The 17,336-nt window shown below is 44.0% G+C and overlaps 1 protein-coding gene across 1 annotated transcript; it reads right to left on the bottom strand.

The window, feature by feature from the left end:
* Positions 1–11,463: 11,463 nt before the first annotated feature.
* On the bottom strand, positions 11,464–14,303 carry dmrt2b (doublesex and mab-3 related transcription factor 2b). Its single transcript, XM_042057553.1, has 3 exons — positions 13,614–14,303; positions 13,079–13,175; positions 11,464–12,638 (listed from the first exon to the last, which is right to left on the bottom strand). The coding sequence occupies exons 1-3, from the start codon at positions 13,971–13,973 to the stop codon at positions 11,923–11,925; spliced, it is 1,173 nt and encodes a 390-aa protein (XP_041913487.1). The 5' UTR covers positions 13,974–14,303; the 3' UTR covers positions 11,464–11,922.
* Positions 14,304–17,336: the final 3,033 nt, after the last annotated feature.

Raw genomic sequence — 17,336 nt, 5'->3', positions numbered from 1 at the left:
GCCAGTCTGCGGCGGCACTGCCAGGTCCCTCCTGAACAGCTGCAGGTTCAACACAAAGACAAACAGCAGCTCATTAGCTCCCCATTAATTGCTTGATCCCATGGTGAGAGGGCTAATTCAGCCTGACAGTCACTCCGACAGTAATGGATACGTGTTGAAACAAAGGTGTCTCGAGCTTTCTCTAGCACTGAAGGACATGTTCATTTAAGTGACATTTTCTGAAGAACTTTTTTAAGACTAAAAAGGCACACACACACACGCATAGATATAGAAGCAAAGATCCTAGCTTTGATGAAACAAACAAAACTGAAAGATGTGACTGTACATCTTAACATAAGCAGCACATTAAACTGTCAGCTGGATTAGTATATTAGTCTGTAATGATTTTAACATTATCTGCTGAAATGGAAAATAGCCTTTACTGCCAAAGCGTGGGAAAGCTTGCATTCCTGTGCGATCTGTCGACATATGTATGCCTTTTCTAGAACAGGAAGTGTTGACTGGCTTTGGCAAGAGCGTGAAAAGCAAACTGCAGGAGTGAAGCACTTGTTTAGTTTTAGACAGGAAGGTGGGCAGCGATCCATCTTTCTGTACCAGTCTGAGAAAACGCTGTGTCTGTAGGGCACTCATTCCGCTCCCTGTGATATTCAACGAGAAATAGTCCACGGTTCACATGACATCCACTTGGTAAAATCACAAACATTTGAGTACGAAAAGTCTAAACGTTGAGAGGATATATACATTGCTACTGAGCCAGCTTTGTACAGTTTTGAGCAGTTAAGAGAATCTTAAACATTTTGATAGGGTCACGTGGACCTTTTCACACATTCAACCTCTTGCTAACATATCAGTGAACCATCCCACCATGTAGATGAGCCAGTGTAGGACATCTGGGTTCTGCTGTGGAGACAGTGAGACTTGTATGTACAGTGAAGAGGAGTGGAGTGGGATAACATCAGTGGCACACATCAAGGAGGGTAAAGTTGTGAACATACAAACAAAACACAAAGATGGCATGGGCCACGTCAGAGCAGTGATGCGGTCAAGATATTGTAGGGTGTTTGTGTGTATATCTTTGTTTCTAACTGTGTGTATCTCTTTCTCTGTATCTCTTTGTGTATGTCTGTCTGTGTGTTTGTGTGTTGTGGGATGTGACAGTAGGCGTCTCTGCTGACACGCATGCTGACAATCAAGCCTTGATCAACTCCAGAGGCTCCAGTGTTCTCCAGTGCACCGCTCTGTACAAGAGAAAAGATGGTTTGATTATATAAAATCCAATTCTTTTGACAGAAAACCAACAATGTCTACCAGAATGTAGTCACAACAATCCAAAAAGACAAATGGAAGGGTCAGGACATTCATCTTTAAAGTGTTCATGTTTCACTCTAACCTTACACCTACCCGGTAGAGTAGAATATTCCACTGAATGAAAATGAGCCTGACAAAATACCAACCACCTTCCAAAGACCATTGTGTTAATTGGATACATTTGGGGAAAATATTTTCGGAGAAAGTCACACATGCATTTTTAAATGGTAGTGAAAACATACTTACCAAATAGAACAGGCAAGGGCTAAATGAGAGGGCTTAAGTGATTTGCCTGCATATTTGCAAATAGCTGTGGCTGTGATTTTGGCTCTTGTGAAAACTCGGTGGTTAAATGAAGTAATGACAGCCAAATTACAGAGCTTCAGTCCTCAACACCTGAGAGGAAGTGGCTCTTAGGCTGTTGACAAGACTTGTTTGTTTGGGATGCCATGAAGGAGAGGTGTAGTTTTCCTTGCATCTCTTGTGCACATTTCAGTGCATTCCTTATATGTTGTGAAGAGAAGGCAATGTGCAACACTGCATCCACATGTCTGTTTTTATGTGTGTTACAGACACAAGGTAGTTGAACATTAGGGCTGTTAGTGTTACTAGGGCTCTGCTGGATATCATCACTTCATTGGTTATTCTTAAAGCCATTGAAGCGGCATTTAGGATCAAATCTGAATTCTCAGCATCTGTTTTTCAGAATGACTTGATATTGTTTTAGTTGAATAGTTTAGAGTGATTTGTTTTTCACCATAAAAGACAAAAAAAAAAAAAAAAAACAAAGACCAAAAGATACCCTTTATAAGATACTTTTTTAGTTACTTTCATTCAGGGCTCTGTCAAAATTATGCTGCACATCTGATGATATAATCCAACTCCAGAGACCCAAACCGGTCAGATCCGTGGTAAAAAGAAACCAAAAATAAAGCCGAGCTGTTCTCCGAGCTCAAAGTTGGGCCCAAAGCAAACACTGAGGTGCCGGAGAGACATGCAAAACGAGCCGCCTCAGGAAATCAAAATAATTACCAGGCCTCGCGGACGAAAGGGAGAAGAAGGTGGGGGAGGCGGGTGGAGCCCCGCTCAACTTAAATGACACCATTTCAACGGCCAGCGGGGCTACAGCGGAGTGTGAAGCTTTCGAAAATAAACTACAACAAAAGTCCCCTGCAGATCTCACTGCCGCTTGCATAGCCAGCATATATGGAAATGTTCCACTGCTTCCGCTCTTTCAAAAGACACTGACACGCTCTTTCAAAGACACTGATTTATGTCCTTTTGTCCTCAAACCCTATTTGTGCCACTTTGGTAAACAACCAAAACAAAATGATTTGAGCGGGCTTATTAAATAGGTTCAACTCAGCTCTTTGAAGTCGTGATTCAAAGCTTCTAATGAGAATTATATGTAAATGAGCAATTTTACTTCCACTTTCTAGAAATCATAATGTGGTATTCTTACCATTATCATTTTATGAAGCATTTTTTTAACTACCCTGTAAAGCATTAGGATATGAAACACAAGACTTGACAATCTTATTCAGGTGAACCGAATCTCCAAACATCTGTTCCAGTCCGTGCAAGATATCCTCACTCATACTTAGCACTACCCCAACACACCAACCTCGCAGGAATCCCTGTGCTTGACCCTTGGCATTAAGCTGTCCACACAGTGAATATGCTAGCCTTAGTATGTGTATGCGCAAGTCGCAAGAATGGGCCCGTGTGTCCGTTAATCCCTGATGCACGACATGGCCACGGCTGCCCAGTGTGGGGCTATGGGCCGTGGCAGGCCTTGTAATCAGAGCTTGATCCTTGCCCAATGTGCTGAGGCTGCACATCAAATGGGCCTTGGTCCTTTCTGCCGCAGCTAAGCCCGGGCCTCGTGTTCGCATGGTGGAGCGCGACACGCAGACACGGGTTCTTACAATCTGCTTTTGGGCTGCGCCAGAATACACACAATCTGCCCACAGTCTTGTCTGCCCACCTGCCGACACACACACACACACACACACACACACATGTGCACGTGCACGTGCACGCATACACACACACACACACACACTGACGCAAACACACATGTGCACGTGCACGCATACACACACACACACACACACACACACACACACACATACACTTGACACACAAACTCACACACACTGACTCAAACACACATGTGCACGCGCACGCATACACACACAAACACACACCACTGACACAAGCTCATACTGATGCGCACACACACATGTGCACGTGCACGCATACACACACAAACACACACACACACATTCATACACAGAAAGACAAACACAGAGCTGTAAATGCAATGCAAAGAAAATCTCTCTCAAACACAAAAGTTTCTTTCTCTCTTTCTCTTGCTCTCACTCACTCTGTCAATCACACACACGTACGCTCACACTCTTTCCACTCAGCATACTTAACAAAGCTCTTTGTTTGGGGGGATGCCCGCCACCTAAGCTGCTTTGACAGTGACTGCTCACCGCAGTGTTCCCAGTCCATCCATCTGTCAGCACGGCCTTCCTGAAAGACTTGCCGCAACAGAGCTGTACCTTCCACAGAGAACAGCACAGGGCCCTCTGCGCAGTCTGCAGACTTTTACCGCCGCTGTCACATCGTGTGACTGATTGCAAAGACGTGTATACCTGATCTGGCCAATGAGCTGTCATTAAGGGGCTGATAGACTCAGGACAATACCTGCCATGGGTCGGTCAGCATTCCATCGGTGCATTCTTCTGTCAGAGGCATCAGGTCAAACAGAGAACACTAGAACTGTGAGCAGGAGGTTCCTCTCACCCTGTGGCCATCCATTAAAAATGATTAATTTATATACTGTATATTGTCTATGCTTTATTTATGGTCATTTATATACACAAATTCTGCGTTCTGTAGTTAAGCCTTAGAATATGTCCAAATGAAAGTGAAACATAGCTGTAAATATTTTACTAGTAAAATTACCTAACGGCTTTTAAATGTATATTTTTATATAACCATTGCCTTTGAAGTGACAGCACAGACACTAAGTATGTACACGTGGGTCAGAGTTTTGTCATGATGTATGGGCCAGTTTTGATTTTCCATTTACGATTTCTTGTTGTTATGATGAAACACGACACAGCATCGTAAATGTCACAAAGAGACTTGTCTCCCTCCACCTCAGATTAGACCTTGTCTTGTCTCACCTGTCAGCGCTTGGCCAGCGTCTGCAATGATTTAAGCCTCGCACCAATGTAATGGGAGAGATCTATCCGTGAATGCGTGTTCAAAGCCAGTACTTTAGGCTTAGATATCAAACATTTGGCAGTGGACCAGTGAGTGTAACCCAGTAAAGGCCTGCCCGTCAGAGGGACGGGGGACAGAGAGGGACTGGCCCGCAAAGTGCCTTGCGCTAAACATGACGAGGGGGCTGAAATCTTTCCTATCCTAACTTAGCCCATACCCTCCTTCACAACAGAAACACACACATAGACACACATAAACATAAATACTAAACACTAGAACACAAATCACAAATACACATATCTTTAAGAACATTCGTATTTATTTCAGACATTCACATATTTATTTATACACAAACCCACAAGTTTCTGACCAACTACTTGAGTCCAGGCCACTCAGTATCCTTCAAGCAGGGGCACCTTTTTCCATGTCACTAATGTTTTGTTGTTACATGAATCTCTGGTGAGAAATGGCCCGGCAGGGGTGATTTATATCCTGTTTGCATTGCCTGGCTTGGTTATGGGCGTGACGTGAGAAGAGCATCTGGAGCAGCAGGTTAATTGAGGGCGATTAAGGTGATTAATAGCTTTGTTTGAAGTCAAAACACAAGACAGAACGGTTTGTGTTACAGGCCAAACAGGCAGCTTGGTGCAGGGAAAAGCCTTCAGCTGCGGAGGCGGGGGGGGGGGGGGGGGGGGGGTTACAAGGCCTGGGGACGTAAGCAGGACATGGGTGTGTACGTGGGGGGGGGGGTTGGGGGGGTGTTTTTGCGACCGGGTGTGAAGAGAACTGGGACACTGAGAGCACGTTGCTAGGCTCACACTGATGGAAAACACACTCCTTTGAGTTGCAAACAGCTCCACACTTTCTCACACACGCATACCTGTATGAATTGCTAAGATACAAATACACACCTTCCCTTGTGGGTTACACAGAGCTCAGGCCATCCACCCACATGCACACACACTCACACAGACTAAGAGTGTCCAAGTGGGAAGTGGTAGGCTGGCAGTGGTGAGGCAAGGAAGGTATGTGCGTGAGTCCAAAAGGAAACGGTAATATTGACCTGAAGGCTGCAAGCTACAGAAGACTCACTGTGTCCCCTCTACTCTCCTAATTGTCAACTACGACCACTGGTGTTTGTGTGTGTGAGTGTGCTGAGGGTGGCTTGTGTGTGAGGAGAAAGGGAACAAATAGGTGAAACTAAAGGACTTTATGGTGTGTCTCTATATTGGCTGTATAAAGATGTATGATTGATGTGTGATGCAATGTGATTCCTATGTGTTGGTGTGTACATATAAATGATGTCAGTGATTGATTTTCTTTGCGTGTGTTGCAGTGCATTTGATTATATGTTCTGCCTTTTCTGAAGTGGGCAGAAATGAGTAAATAATGACTGCATGTGTGTGTTTTAATATGTGTGCATGTTTTATGCAATCTGTTTCAGTAATTTGTGAGGCTGTTGTGTGTATATCTGTGTCCATTATTTATTTGTGTGGGAAAAAAACAAACAGGCTCCCTCCTGATTCTGTTTAATTTTCTGCATTGATGGGGATGTGCCTGGGTCCTATTAAGGGGAAAGTGTAAATGATATTCATGGGCACAGGAAATACTCCCACTGCCTGTCCTTGGGGCGTTGCTGGAGATTGCAGAAAAAGCCCTAGGTCAGGTATCGCCAGTCAGATGAGTTGCTGAGTGGATGTTTCATCAGGTACTGATTGTGAAATTATTGACTGCTGGTGGGGGTTGTGTAATAGAAATTGTCGTGTGCCGCTCTCTCCATTTTGTTCTCTCTATATTTAGCCAAAATAAGTCTCACTTGAGCGATTGCTTGATTTATGGCTATGCTCAAACGTTATAATGGCAAGTTTATTCATTCAGTCAGCTGGTCTTGTATTCCAGAGGAGGCACACGGAGAGAGGTGATGAATGAAAATGAAAATGCCTTTATAGTGACCTGCTGCTCCATCATGTAGAAAACCTTAATAGCTGCTCTGAGTTACTCTTTCAGCTCTGAAAAAAAGAGGTGCCTTATGGGACAAAATAAGGAAATGGTTCACCAATGCTTTTTGATTACCATAGCAACACCATTCAAGGTCACTTGGCTCTGATGACTACCGACTACATATCAGGTTAGAAAAGGACAATGTCTAATTTCAGGAAAACAGCTCGCAGAATCGTAGGAGAGGACATGGACACACTTTCTGACATGGTTCAGCTTGTGGCAGCTTGTGAGAAGACATACAGGTTGTCAGAGTGGAGAAAGTAATATCTAAACAAATATCCAACACAGACAAACAAGGAAGTTTTCATTTGTGAGGGCGTAGTTAAGTCACATCATCCAGTCAAAATAAAATGGATCGAGAGGCATTCTTGTGTTCAGGGGAATGGTATTAACACATGCCGCAGGGAAACCCTAGCTTGGTAATGGCCGCTACCCCTTTTTATTGATACTATATATTGTCACAGCTATTAGAATAAATTGCATCGTTTAATCCGCCCCATGGCTTCTCTTACTGCGAGAATTTGCGGAATGGATTGTCATGTCTGTAACCATAATCCTGTTAGAATAAATAGCCCTTAAACATGGTGTTGTTCTTGGCAGGTGAGCCACCCCGAGCTCGCTCTCGGAGCAGCTGCGCTGGCTACAGTGTGGCTCTGCTATCACGCCATCTCTGCTCTCTTCTCCCTCTCTCCGACAGGCTGCCAGGGCCCTGCTCCCCTTTGCTCACCGGGCCCGTTGCTTTTGGCCTGCCAGCTGTTATTCCTCTGCTGATCCCACGGCCCCCTCCACCCACCCTCCTCTACTTCCACTTCACTCCCCTCCCTCTCTCTCTCTCTCTCTCTCTCTCTTGCTCTCCTGGCCATCAGAAACTCCAGTTTTATGTGTCAATAACCCCACTTTCCCCCCTTTATGAGCAAAGAGCCATGGCACAATCAATCACGTTTAAGAAGGTGCCAATACATTTGCACGCTGTTGTTATTTCTCTCTCTCACTCACTCTAAGTCTCTCTCTCTCTCCCCTTTACAGGATGAGAACCACGGGGCAATGCCAGGCCCAGCCTGAGTTTCCATAATGGAGCAGGGAGTGTGAGAGGATCGCTGGTTAAGGTTACCCACAGAGGAGAATCAGACCTGCCCTGGGTAAATACCGTGCTAATGGTTTCACATGGTAAGGGAAGGGAGAGCTCAGGCTATTTTCATCCGAGTATTGCGGATACCTCCCATTTTCATTAAATTCCTGACACAGTGTTGGGAAGCGGCCCCCTGTAGGAGATAGAGGTCAGAAAAGGTTAAGCTGGAATTTCAAGTGAAGCAGGAAACAAGGGGCTTGGATGTAACTGACCCTCCCTCAGGTATCTGACTTGAAGCCATAAACAGGGCAAGAGAATGAGAGAAGACTTGTAAGCAACCGCCACTCATACAAGCAACCTGTAATTGTCTCATACAAGCCTGTAATTGGCTGGTGAGAAATAACGAACCCAACAAACTGTCTTCTGAGGGATAAGTGTCTGGATAGCCAAGGTATCATGACTCTGGCAGAAACAACCAACCCTCTCTCTCTCTCTCTCTGTGTTTCTCTCTCCCTCCATCACCTGTGAGGCTATACAAAGCCAGGAAAGACTGTGGTTAGTGTTCCTGGGCTGCGGTGGTGGGGATTGTAACCATATAGCGGCGCAGCTGCAGCCGTGGGCAGCTCCAGTGCTCGGCTGTTGGGCCCTGCTGCCGGAGAGCGCTGGCCAGGGCAGGCCTGTAATCAGGCGGATTTGTATGGAAAAACTCCACTGCACTAAGGGGATATGGAGAGAGAGGGATAGAGAGAGAGAGAGAGAGAGAGCAGGGGAACCCTATCCGGCCTGTTTCATTAATGTTTTTAAAGCTGTGAAATTTCAATTCCATGGCAGCCTTCTTAGCTTGCAAAGCCCACTATTCTCTGTTTTTTGGCTTCTGTGCATGTGGGGACACCGGATTGAAAATTAAATCGACAGCTTTTTGGACTCTTGGGTAATGGAGCTGAATTCAGCTGTCCTTTGGCGGAATATTTCTGACAGAGCATCAAAACAGTTTTCTCTCTCTCTCAGATTAATGTGAAAGTTAATGACAATTTAATAACAAAATATCCCCTAAAATGTACCCAAATACTGGCTTAACCCATCATGCGACGTGTGTGTTCTCTATGTAGGAGGGCATCTTTTGTGACGAATATGGCAGAAAATTAACTGTTTTAAAGAAATGGGTCTAGGCTGCTTTGGTAGTGCACAACCTTGAAGAGTAGCCCAGCTTAAAAAAAAAAGCTTAATAAAATCTCAAATGTTGCCCAGTCAGCCTAATGCTGTTTAGAATTCATAGAGACATTCACACCAGCAGAGGTGGGCCTTCATACAGTACAAACCAACGGCCTGGCTGCATACAGATGTCACGACCACTCCACTCCCCCCGTCTCTGTTGCGGAGGAGTGCTGCCAGGTGTTTACTCGGAGTCTTGTGACACATATACACACGCACGCACGCACACACACACACACACACACACACATGCTCCATGAGGGTCTGTTTTACTGGGCACAGCAGGTGAGGCCGAAGTGGCGGTGCGGCTGCGGGCCAGGCGGCCCACCCACACTGAAAGAGACACCCCGGCTCAGGAGTGAGGGGCTCAGGGCTCGGGGCCGTGTAACCCTAGAGCCCGCGTTTCTGGGGCGTGCCTGCCAAGCGCCAAGTGCCGGCAGGAGGAGGAGCGGGAGGGTGGAGGAGTTTTGGGGTCGGGGTGGGGGTGTGCTGCCTGGTGAAATTCTTCAGCCGCCGAGCACTGGCAGCGGCATCAAAGGCCCCCCCCCCCTTCCTCCGCTCCCCCCCCATCCCACCTTTGAGCCCTGATCCTAAACGTTGCTGATACTCACTCCAACAGGGGAGAGCGGAGACGCTGGATATCTCGATTACACAAACATGTCGGGGGTGGCTTCACGCTAGGTGCCGTCTGTTAGGATAAATAAACCTCTCGGTGGAAGAGTTTCGGGAGGGTCTCTCTCCCTCTTCCTCTCTCTCTCTCTCTCTCTCTCTCTCTCTCTCTCTCTCTCTCTCTCTCTCTCTCAGTGACTTGAAACAACACCTTTCTCTTCCAGTTCTGTGGGCCAATGGCAGCATGTATGTGTGTGTGCGTGTGTGTTTGGTGCGGGCCAGGGTGAACAAACATGCCCGCGTGTAATGAATATGTCTGAAATGGAAATGAGGAAAGGCAAGGAGGCTAAAAGCTAAGCTCTGACAAAAGAGAGCGGCTTGAAGTCGTGTTTGTGGACTTGCTACAAAACGGACTTATGTGTTTTAAGCGCTTTAAATGGCTAAATGCTCCGTCAGCTAACTGGCCTCGGCTCAATAAACCTCCCTCTTTCACCCACCCACCCACCGCCCAAAGCCCCACGAAGGAAAATGTTAATAAAATGCCAACGGGAGGGCGATTCAGGCTGCCACAAAAAGGATGGAACAATATGGCTAATCTTCTGTCCAACGCAATCCTAATGAGAAACGAAGCATTTGGAGAAAGGTCAGAATCCATTAAACCTCTGAGATACACTTCAGAGGGTGGCACTGTGAAACGCGACATGGGGAGGAAGATGAATGAAGCCCTTCCTTTGCTTTGAGGAAGGGAAATTAATTTCCATCCATGCATTATCCTCTTTTTGGGCCAGGGAAATAATGATCTTCCCCCTGGTGACAGATGCTTGTCTGTTTGTCCTGATGAAAGGAAACAGTGATGACAGTGTATCATGCGAGGGCTTAATATTCTTAGATCCCTCTTAATGGAAAGTATGCAAACAGACATCATTGACACATCATGTGCACCGCCCCCTGTCTTTAACGGGATTGCGGCTCCCATTGTGAGGCTCCGTATAAAGGCCCCTATGTTTCCAGCTCAGATACCCAGAGATAAACGCACAGAGATCAGTGGAGGCCGGGCCAGAGCCAGGGCTGCTATCGCTCCATGTTGACGCCACACGGTCCGGAGTTGTCAAAACTATCTGGCTGCCATATCGGGGAGAGATCACAATGGAGAGCTGGATTTTCAAAAAAGGAGAAGCGAGATAGACATCGCCAACGGGTCAAACAAACCTGTTAAGGCTCCAGAGTGGAACCCCACTGTGGGATAAAGAACAATGTTGCCAAGGCAACATTATCAGATGGCCCTGGCTTTTGTAGCCCATTGTAGAAAGGTTGGCTCTTCATGTGTGCTCTAGCATTGAGTAGCATAATTCGGCCAATGCTGAGTAAAACAGCACTAGTACTAGTACATTTATCCTATTTTAAATGCTGCCTGCTCCAGTGTCCATGATTATATGTGAATATTATGGTTTATACAAATTAGCTACCATTTTGCTCATCTGTCAGTCTGGTGTATATTACCCATAATGCTTATCTGTGGCGCACCTTATGAATCGAGAGGGTTAGTAGAGGAACTTAAACATCTCAGCACTTGACAGGGTTTCTCTGTATTCGTCTGTCCCTCTCATCAGGCGAATATAGACCCTCTAAAAGGCTCTTTCATTATTGGTTTTCTTTGGAACTCAAAAGAGTCCCAGAACACCACAAAATTTATTTGGACATCATTTGCTCTAAGAGGACTGAACAGGAACCTGGGGTATTTGTGATTCACTTCTTTAAACACACAAAGGTTCTGGGCACAAGTTCTATCACTTCAAACTCGTCATAACAGGAACACATACATGTGAAGTAGACTTGTGCTTCTTGTTTAAGAAAATTAGTTTTCTGAGACATCGTTACTTGTCAGTATGTTGGTGGAGTGTCATAGTGGCTTGTTTTTAAAATAACAGGAGAAAACAGGCTCAGACTGAACAGTCAAGTTTGTCAGGAGAATGTTTCGAGAAGATCTGAAAACTAGGTGATCAACAACTCTGAGTAAGAAAGACTGGAAATATGGCAGTTTATATGCAGTTTTTCTTAATATTTTGAGCCAAAAAAGTAACAATATTTCAAAGCAAAGTTGTGCCACTTTTTAAACTCAAGTTTACAAAAGGTGTCTTGATACCTAATACAAAAGTTAACAATGCATGTAGTCACACAAAATGTAAGGTTCTTTAAAGGACAAAAAAGTATATTTCTCCTCCAAAAAATACTGTAATACAAAGCATTATAAAATGTAAATATATCAGTAATAGGAAATACTGTCAAATTGCTGGAATTTGATCTATTAGCTAAATTTTTATTTTAACACCATAAATGTTCAAGTACACTTTTTATAATGTTGCCCTATTTCATATTAGATAATGCACTTTGCATGAATGATACAAAATGGTTGCATTTCCAATACATTCCTAAATGCAGCCCACGGCCAGTCCTAATGTAGTATATGACATGGTATGAGCTATTCACCTCATCAATAGAGACTCCACAGAAAAGGGCAAAGGCCGAACTCCAGTGTTTTTAACTGAGCTTGTGTGTGATGGCGATCTACAGTGTTTGTTAAGCCCCTGCTGACTGACCGGTCTGGGCTCATGGACTAGGTTGGCTGCCGTGCTCTGTGTTAACCTAGACTGGTCAACGATAACACTTTTAATCAAAGTCCTCTCTGGGTCCATGAGGCCAGCAGAGTTCGTGCAAGGCCTGAGCTGGGTGTGCAGTATGGGCAGAAACAGGGGCTCGTGGAGGCCCCTCGAGTCCTCCAAAGCCCCCCACCTGTCCAACGCTCTATCCCTGCCAGGGCCTGAGGGCTCCACTGCCAGAGACCCTTTGGGCAGGTTGTCTTTGTAACTGACCTCCATAGGCCGAGGTTTGAGTCGCTCGTCGGTGGCCTGGCAGAGGAGGCTGCAGTCAAACAGAAGTGGGTTACCTCTGTACATGGGCATGTAGGCAGGCAGCCCAGGCTCGGCCAGCGGGGGGTCTGTGAAAAGCGGGGAGAGAGGCGGGTGGAGGAGCACCAGTCCAGACATCTCCTGCATCTCTTTCTGCCGCAGCTCGCGCTCCAGCATGACGCTCTCCAGCTCCTTGTCGGCAAAAGCACGCCGCTTGCGCATCCGTGCGCTGATGGAGGGGTAGTGGATCCGTTTCAGCCAGGAGTCCTCTTCGATCAGTGGAGGTTTGCTGCCTGTGGCATTAAAAAGAAAGCTCTTGTGATTCTGCACGCAACTGAAGAAACACACACTGAAAATTGCTTTAATTGCTTATTAAAAATGTCTTTGAATATCATTTCATATGAGATATTATGTCATGTACTACATAATGTCCTGCTTATTAACAAGATGTAAAAGACAAAATGTAGCCTTGACAGCAGGATGGCCTGACAATTCAATATACACATGGGGAAACTTCTATAAGATCCTCTGTACCGTCTATTTTGCTTTCAAAATTCCAGTGTAATTCGGTACCGCAATTTGCATAAATTTAATTACTTTAAATAAACACAAACAGATCCCATTTCCCTCTGAGGATTCAGACACGTACAGTAATCACTGAACTAATCCGGTCTCTCCCCGCTGCCTGGGAGGCCGCGATGTGTTAATGAGATGCGTGTTAATTAGCCCTTACCCTCAAGAATACTTTTGACGAGAAGGCTGGGTGCTCGTGCGTAGCGCTGGCAGGCTTTGCGTCTTAGCGATGGGGTCGTCCTGTGGCCTTTCTTGCCCTGTCAGGAAATGAAAGAAACACGATACAGGAAATGAAATATGTGTGAATATGCATTTTATAAAATAAGATGTAGGTTGCTACATCTTACTAAACTTGTTGCTGCTTTGCGAGAAAAATGTTTGAATAAAAACATTTTTTAGAATTCTATGTAGATTGGACTGTTGGCCATCATATTTTAAAACATGGACCACATTATCATGATAAATACAAGTAATAGTAGCCTGCCTTGCTTTACGTCAGGTTATATGAAAATGATTTACATGTTAACATGTAATAACAAAAAACGCGTATCTTCAGATAGACGGATGTTTTCTAAATGCCCTTAACATATCCTAATAATCATCATCAAATCAGCAGACTACTTTTCAAACTGAGCTAGTGAATTTTTAGGTTTGCCACTAGTTGTCCTTCGATGTCGAATGCGCAGTGAACCCACCTCCGTGGCTTGCTGTCTCCTCAGGGCAACCTGGGCGGCCATCACTCGTTGTCTCTCTACAACGAGGAGACAGTTTGCGCACTGACAGTCACGCCAGCGACAGAAGCGTTTGTGACCTTTCAGGCATGACACAACTCCGTGGTTTCGGCAGCGAGCGCACTTGGGGCTGCGGGTCAGCCTGCGCGTGGGTTGCTGCTGCTGCTCCTCCGTCACCTCGGCTCCCTTCCCGCCACAGTCGTGACGCGCCACGGGCACACACCCGTCAAGGCTCTCCACGTCAATTTCTCCTTCACATTCGGATTTGAGTGAGTCAAGTTTTGTCTCATTTAGCTGAAGGCCTCTTTCCAGTTGAGTGGACATCTATGTGAAACACCTTCCACGCTGCAATGCGAAGATGGTCCGAAATCTTTAAGTCGTCAACAAATGAAAGCTGCAACCGAAGTGCACGAGTGCCTTTCTCATCCTCAGTTTTTACGCACACGCTAAAATACAAAGCACCCGGGCGCGAGCTGGGCAAACTCTCTTTGGAAAATATGAAGTGATAGACTTTTGAAATTATAACCCCTTCAGCTGCTCTCTGAAGTCCAATCGGGTTGTTTCCAGGAAAGGAGTCTCACGCCACTATGCGTCTGACAAACGAGCCAAAGTGTTTAAGGATATGTTCCCACAGGGTGCGCAGCGGCACCTGCCCGACCCACCTCGAAGTTTTAAGGACAAAGCACAAGCACTGCATTTATGGATGTCTTCCCAAGACAGAAAGTCAACATTGACGTGATGTCACACGGTTTTACGTTCAATCACGGAAAAACCGTCCCACTTCTACAGTCAGTTGCACTGACAAGGAAAACGCAGTATGGAACATTTAAACTTAACCCCTCTCTCTTATTTCCTGCACTTCACCAATTAATCTGAATGAGGTGTTTGTCATATACTAAAACCTTATCAGGTTAATTTGTGAATATAGGGTAATTACTTTTTGGAGTGAACCTCAATCCCTTTCTCTTTTTTACCTGACTATATTCTATAGCAAACGTTTCTTGGTAAATACTGTATCGTAGTTTAAAGACTGTCTGAATTTGCCACAGGCTTTTCATTTAGAATTTGCTTGTTGCACACTGTGAAATTATATTGGCAATCAATTTCAAACCGTTCCCACCTCTAGCCATTCATTCATGCTGCAGTCTCTGAAAATAGCCAGGCCATAAATACTTATGGGCCTATGTTTTAACACACAAAATGCTACACATTAGGCTACGACTGCTATAATTAGTTAGTTTACATGCTGTCCATGTGATGAATACATACAATGCCACTACACCAAAAAGTACTAGTACCAATTCTTTTAACAGCAGTTTGATGTCCTGATACATTCATCACAATGCATAGCTAAATTACAAGGGCTTTAACTACATTGTTAAATATTTGTTTGGTTTAGTTTGTCCTCAATTTCACAGAATTGAACTACATGTATATGAACCTTTACGTATAAGGCAAATGACTTGAACTGTCACAAAAGTGCTTCGTAATCATGTTTTAAATGTCAATCTATAAATTGAAATCATGATAAAAATTAATCAGAAAATGAATTATGGATGAGGCACAAATTTGATTGATCTACTGGCAGTCTGAAAGCTGCTTAACTGCTTAGAGTTCATATGTATGATATTATTTTACATAATCGAGTCAAGAGGGGAAAAAATCACACAATTAAAATAAAACTAGTAAAACTAAAACGTCAGTTAATTGTATTTTGCTGATTCTTCCTAAAATGTTGTAGAATGAAACCAATAATATTGTGTCCTACTTTCAACATGGTGGTCTTGTATATTGTATGAGTGTATACACATGTAATGGATGCAGGATTTTACAAGTGTTAAATGTCCAGAATTTCTCTGTGAGACAGACACACAGCCCACAACAGCACCACCATGTGTCACCTGAGCCTAGTGGATAAAATAATAGGAATAAATAAACTACTCCATTTGGCTTTGACATGGACAAGTAAAACTCAGTTATGATTAGAGTATTACCAAATAGAACCAAATTTCATTTAAAGTAGAATTGCTGGAACCATTTAATTCAAAATGTTGAAATATATTTCATTTAATTCAGTTAATTTGAAGTTTAATATTAGTATGAACCATACAACATACAGATATAACTGTTTTTTGTCAACATTTTGGCAGGCAAAGAAATGACAAAAGAATTAACAATTGCCATACTACATTTTTGGCTAGACATGGTAATTGGGAGTCTTCAGTGCCCCCATGTGGACATTCAAAGCCATCACACCCCAAATGCCACCCACAGTTTGACAGGCATCCTCAAGTGTAAAACCAAAATGTTATTTAGTAGACTTTATAAATGCACCATATATCAGCTAAATATATGGCTTTTTTTTTTTTTTTCGTTTTTGTGGGGGAAATTTATTTAGAGATTCTGTAGTAGGTTTGTAGACAGGAAACTGAACTCATGACCTTGTCACACTTTAGACAGAGTTCCAATTGCATTGGATATTAACAAGAACAGCAGTGCCTGCTGGTCTTCTTGGTTGCCTACAGTACATAAGGATCTGGGCCAAGCCAAAAGTATCTGACTCAGCAGTCTGCAGGTTGACTCCTGTTATTGACATCTTTTCCTAAAACAGCTTAGCACAAATTAATTCATGCTTTTATGCAGACATAAATGCATAGTCATTTAAATGGGTCCGTCTAATCAATGTAGGTTAAGCTTGACTTTGGCTGCATATTCTTTATGGTGATTCAGTGATTGTTCGGCCTATAGATCACTGGGATGAGTACAGGGTAAGGACATGAAAATGTATGATAAAGTCACGTTTGGCTTTGCTTTAAGTTGCTTTCTGTTATTTGTACATGATAATGTTATGAAAGTATTCAAACATAGCATTTGTGAGTTACTTTAAGATAAATAAGGCTCTCGAATCAATCACCACCATAGAGGAAGTGAGGATGGTCACTGAACAAACCGAATCTAAAGATGAAGGCTGACTCAGTATTTCAGATTTGGTGTATTTAGTGTCTGTATGGTCTTAAACGAGGGGGATTTTATTTCTTCTATCGTGAATGGATCTCGGTCACCTTTTCTACTTTCATGAAGTCAAGAGCATGGCAGAATACATGAATGCATACATACAAAGCGATCATTCATTTCTTATGCACCTTTGCATCTTTAAAACGCAGCCGTGGGTGATTTTGGAAGTGTGAAACTACCTGTGAGCTTCTCTCAAGGGAGAAAAAAACAAACTTCACTTTCCCCCCCCCCCTTTCTCCAACACCAAAGGCTCATAGTGTGTTTGACTTCAGTCAGGTCATGAGCGGAATTTCAACCATCTTTAAAGTGCTATGGCGGAGGGGTTGCATTCAACACACGCCTAGAGTTCTGAAATCCCTGGAAGGATGTAAAAAACTTCAGTAAGAAGAGGAGTTGGCGCGCTGCCATCTCAGGTGCCCAGGAGCATGGTCCGGAACTCGTTTGAGAAGTGGCCCTGAAAGTCGTGCCAAAATCGAAAAATAATAAAAAGAAATAGATAGATAGATAGATAGATAGATAGATAGATACTTTATTGATCCCCAGGGGAAATTCAAGGTCTCAGTAGCATACAGACAACACACACACATTCACTAACAGCAGAAAAAGTAATTAAAAGTATATAATATAAAAACACAACTAAGCAATAAGGACAGTAGAAGATAAATAATATAC

The sequence above is a fragment of the Alosa sapidissima genome, chromosome 12 (genome assembly GCF_018492685.1).
Source record: "Alosa sapidissima isolate fAloSap1 chromosome 12, fAloSap1.pri, whole genome shotgun sequence".
Taxonomy (NCBI): Eukaryota; Metazoa; Chordata; class Actinopteri; order Clupeiformes; family Clupeidae; genus Alosa; species Alosa sapidissima.
This window is presented reverse-complemented; position numbering and strand designations above follow the sequence as displayed.

Bases quoted from the DNA above. Each gene is read 5' to 3' on its own strand.
- dmrt2b (XM_042057553.1), bottom strand. From the start codon at position 13,973: ATGTCCACTCAACTGGAAAGAGGCCTTCAGCTAAATGAGACAAAACTT. The intron at 13,176-13,613 runs GTGGGTTCACTG...ATTTCCTGACAG, and splicing joins GGAGACAGCAAGCCACGGAG to GGCAAGAAAGGCCACAGGAC. The intron at 12,639-13,078 runs GTAAGGGCTAAT...TTAATGCCACAG, and splicing joins CGTCAAAAGTATTCTTGAGG to GCAGCAAACCTCCACTGATC.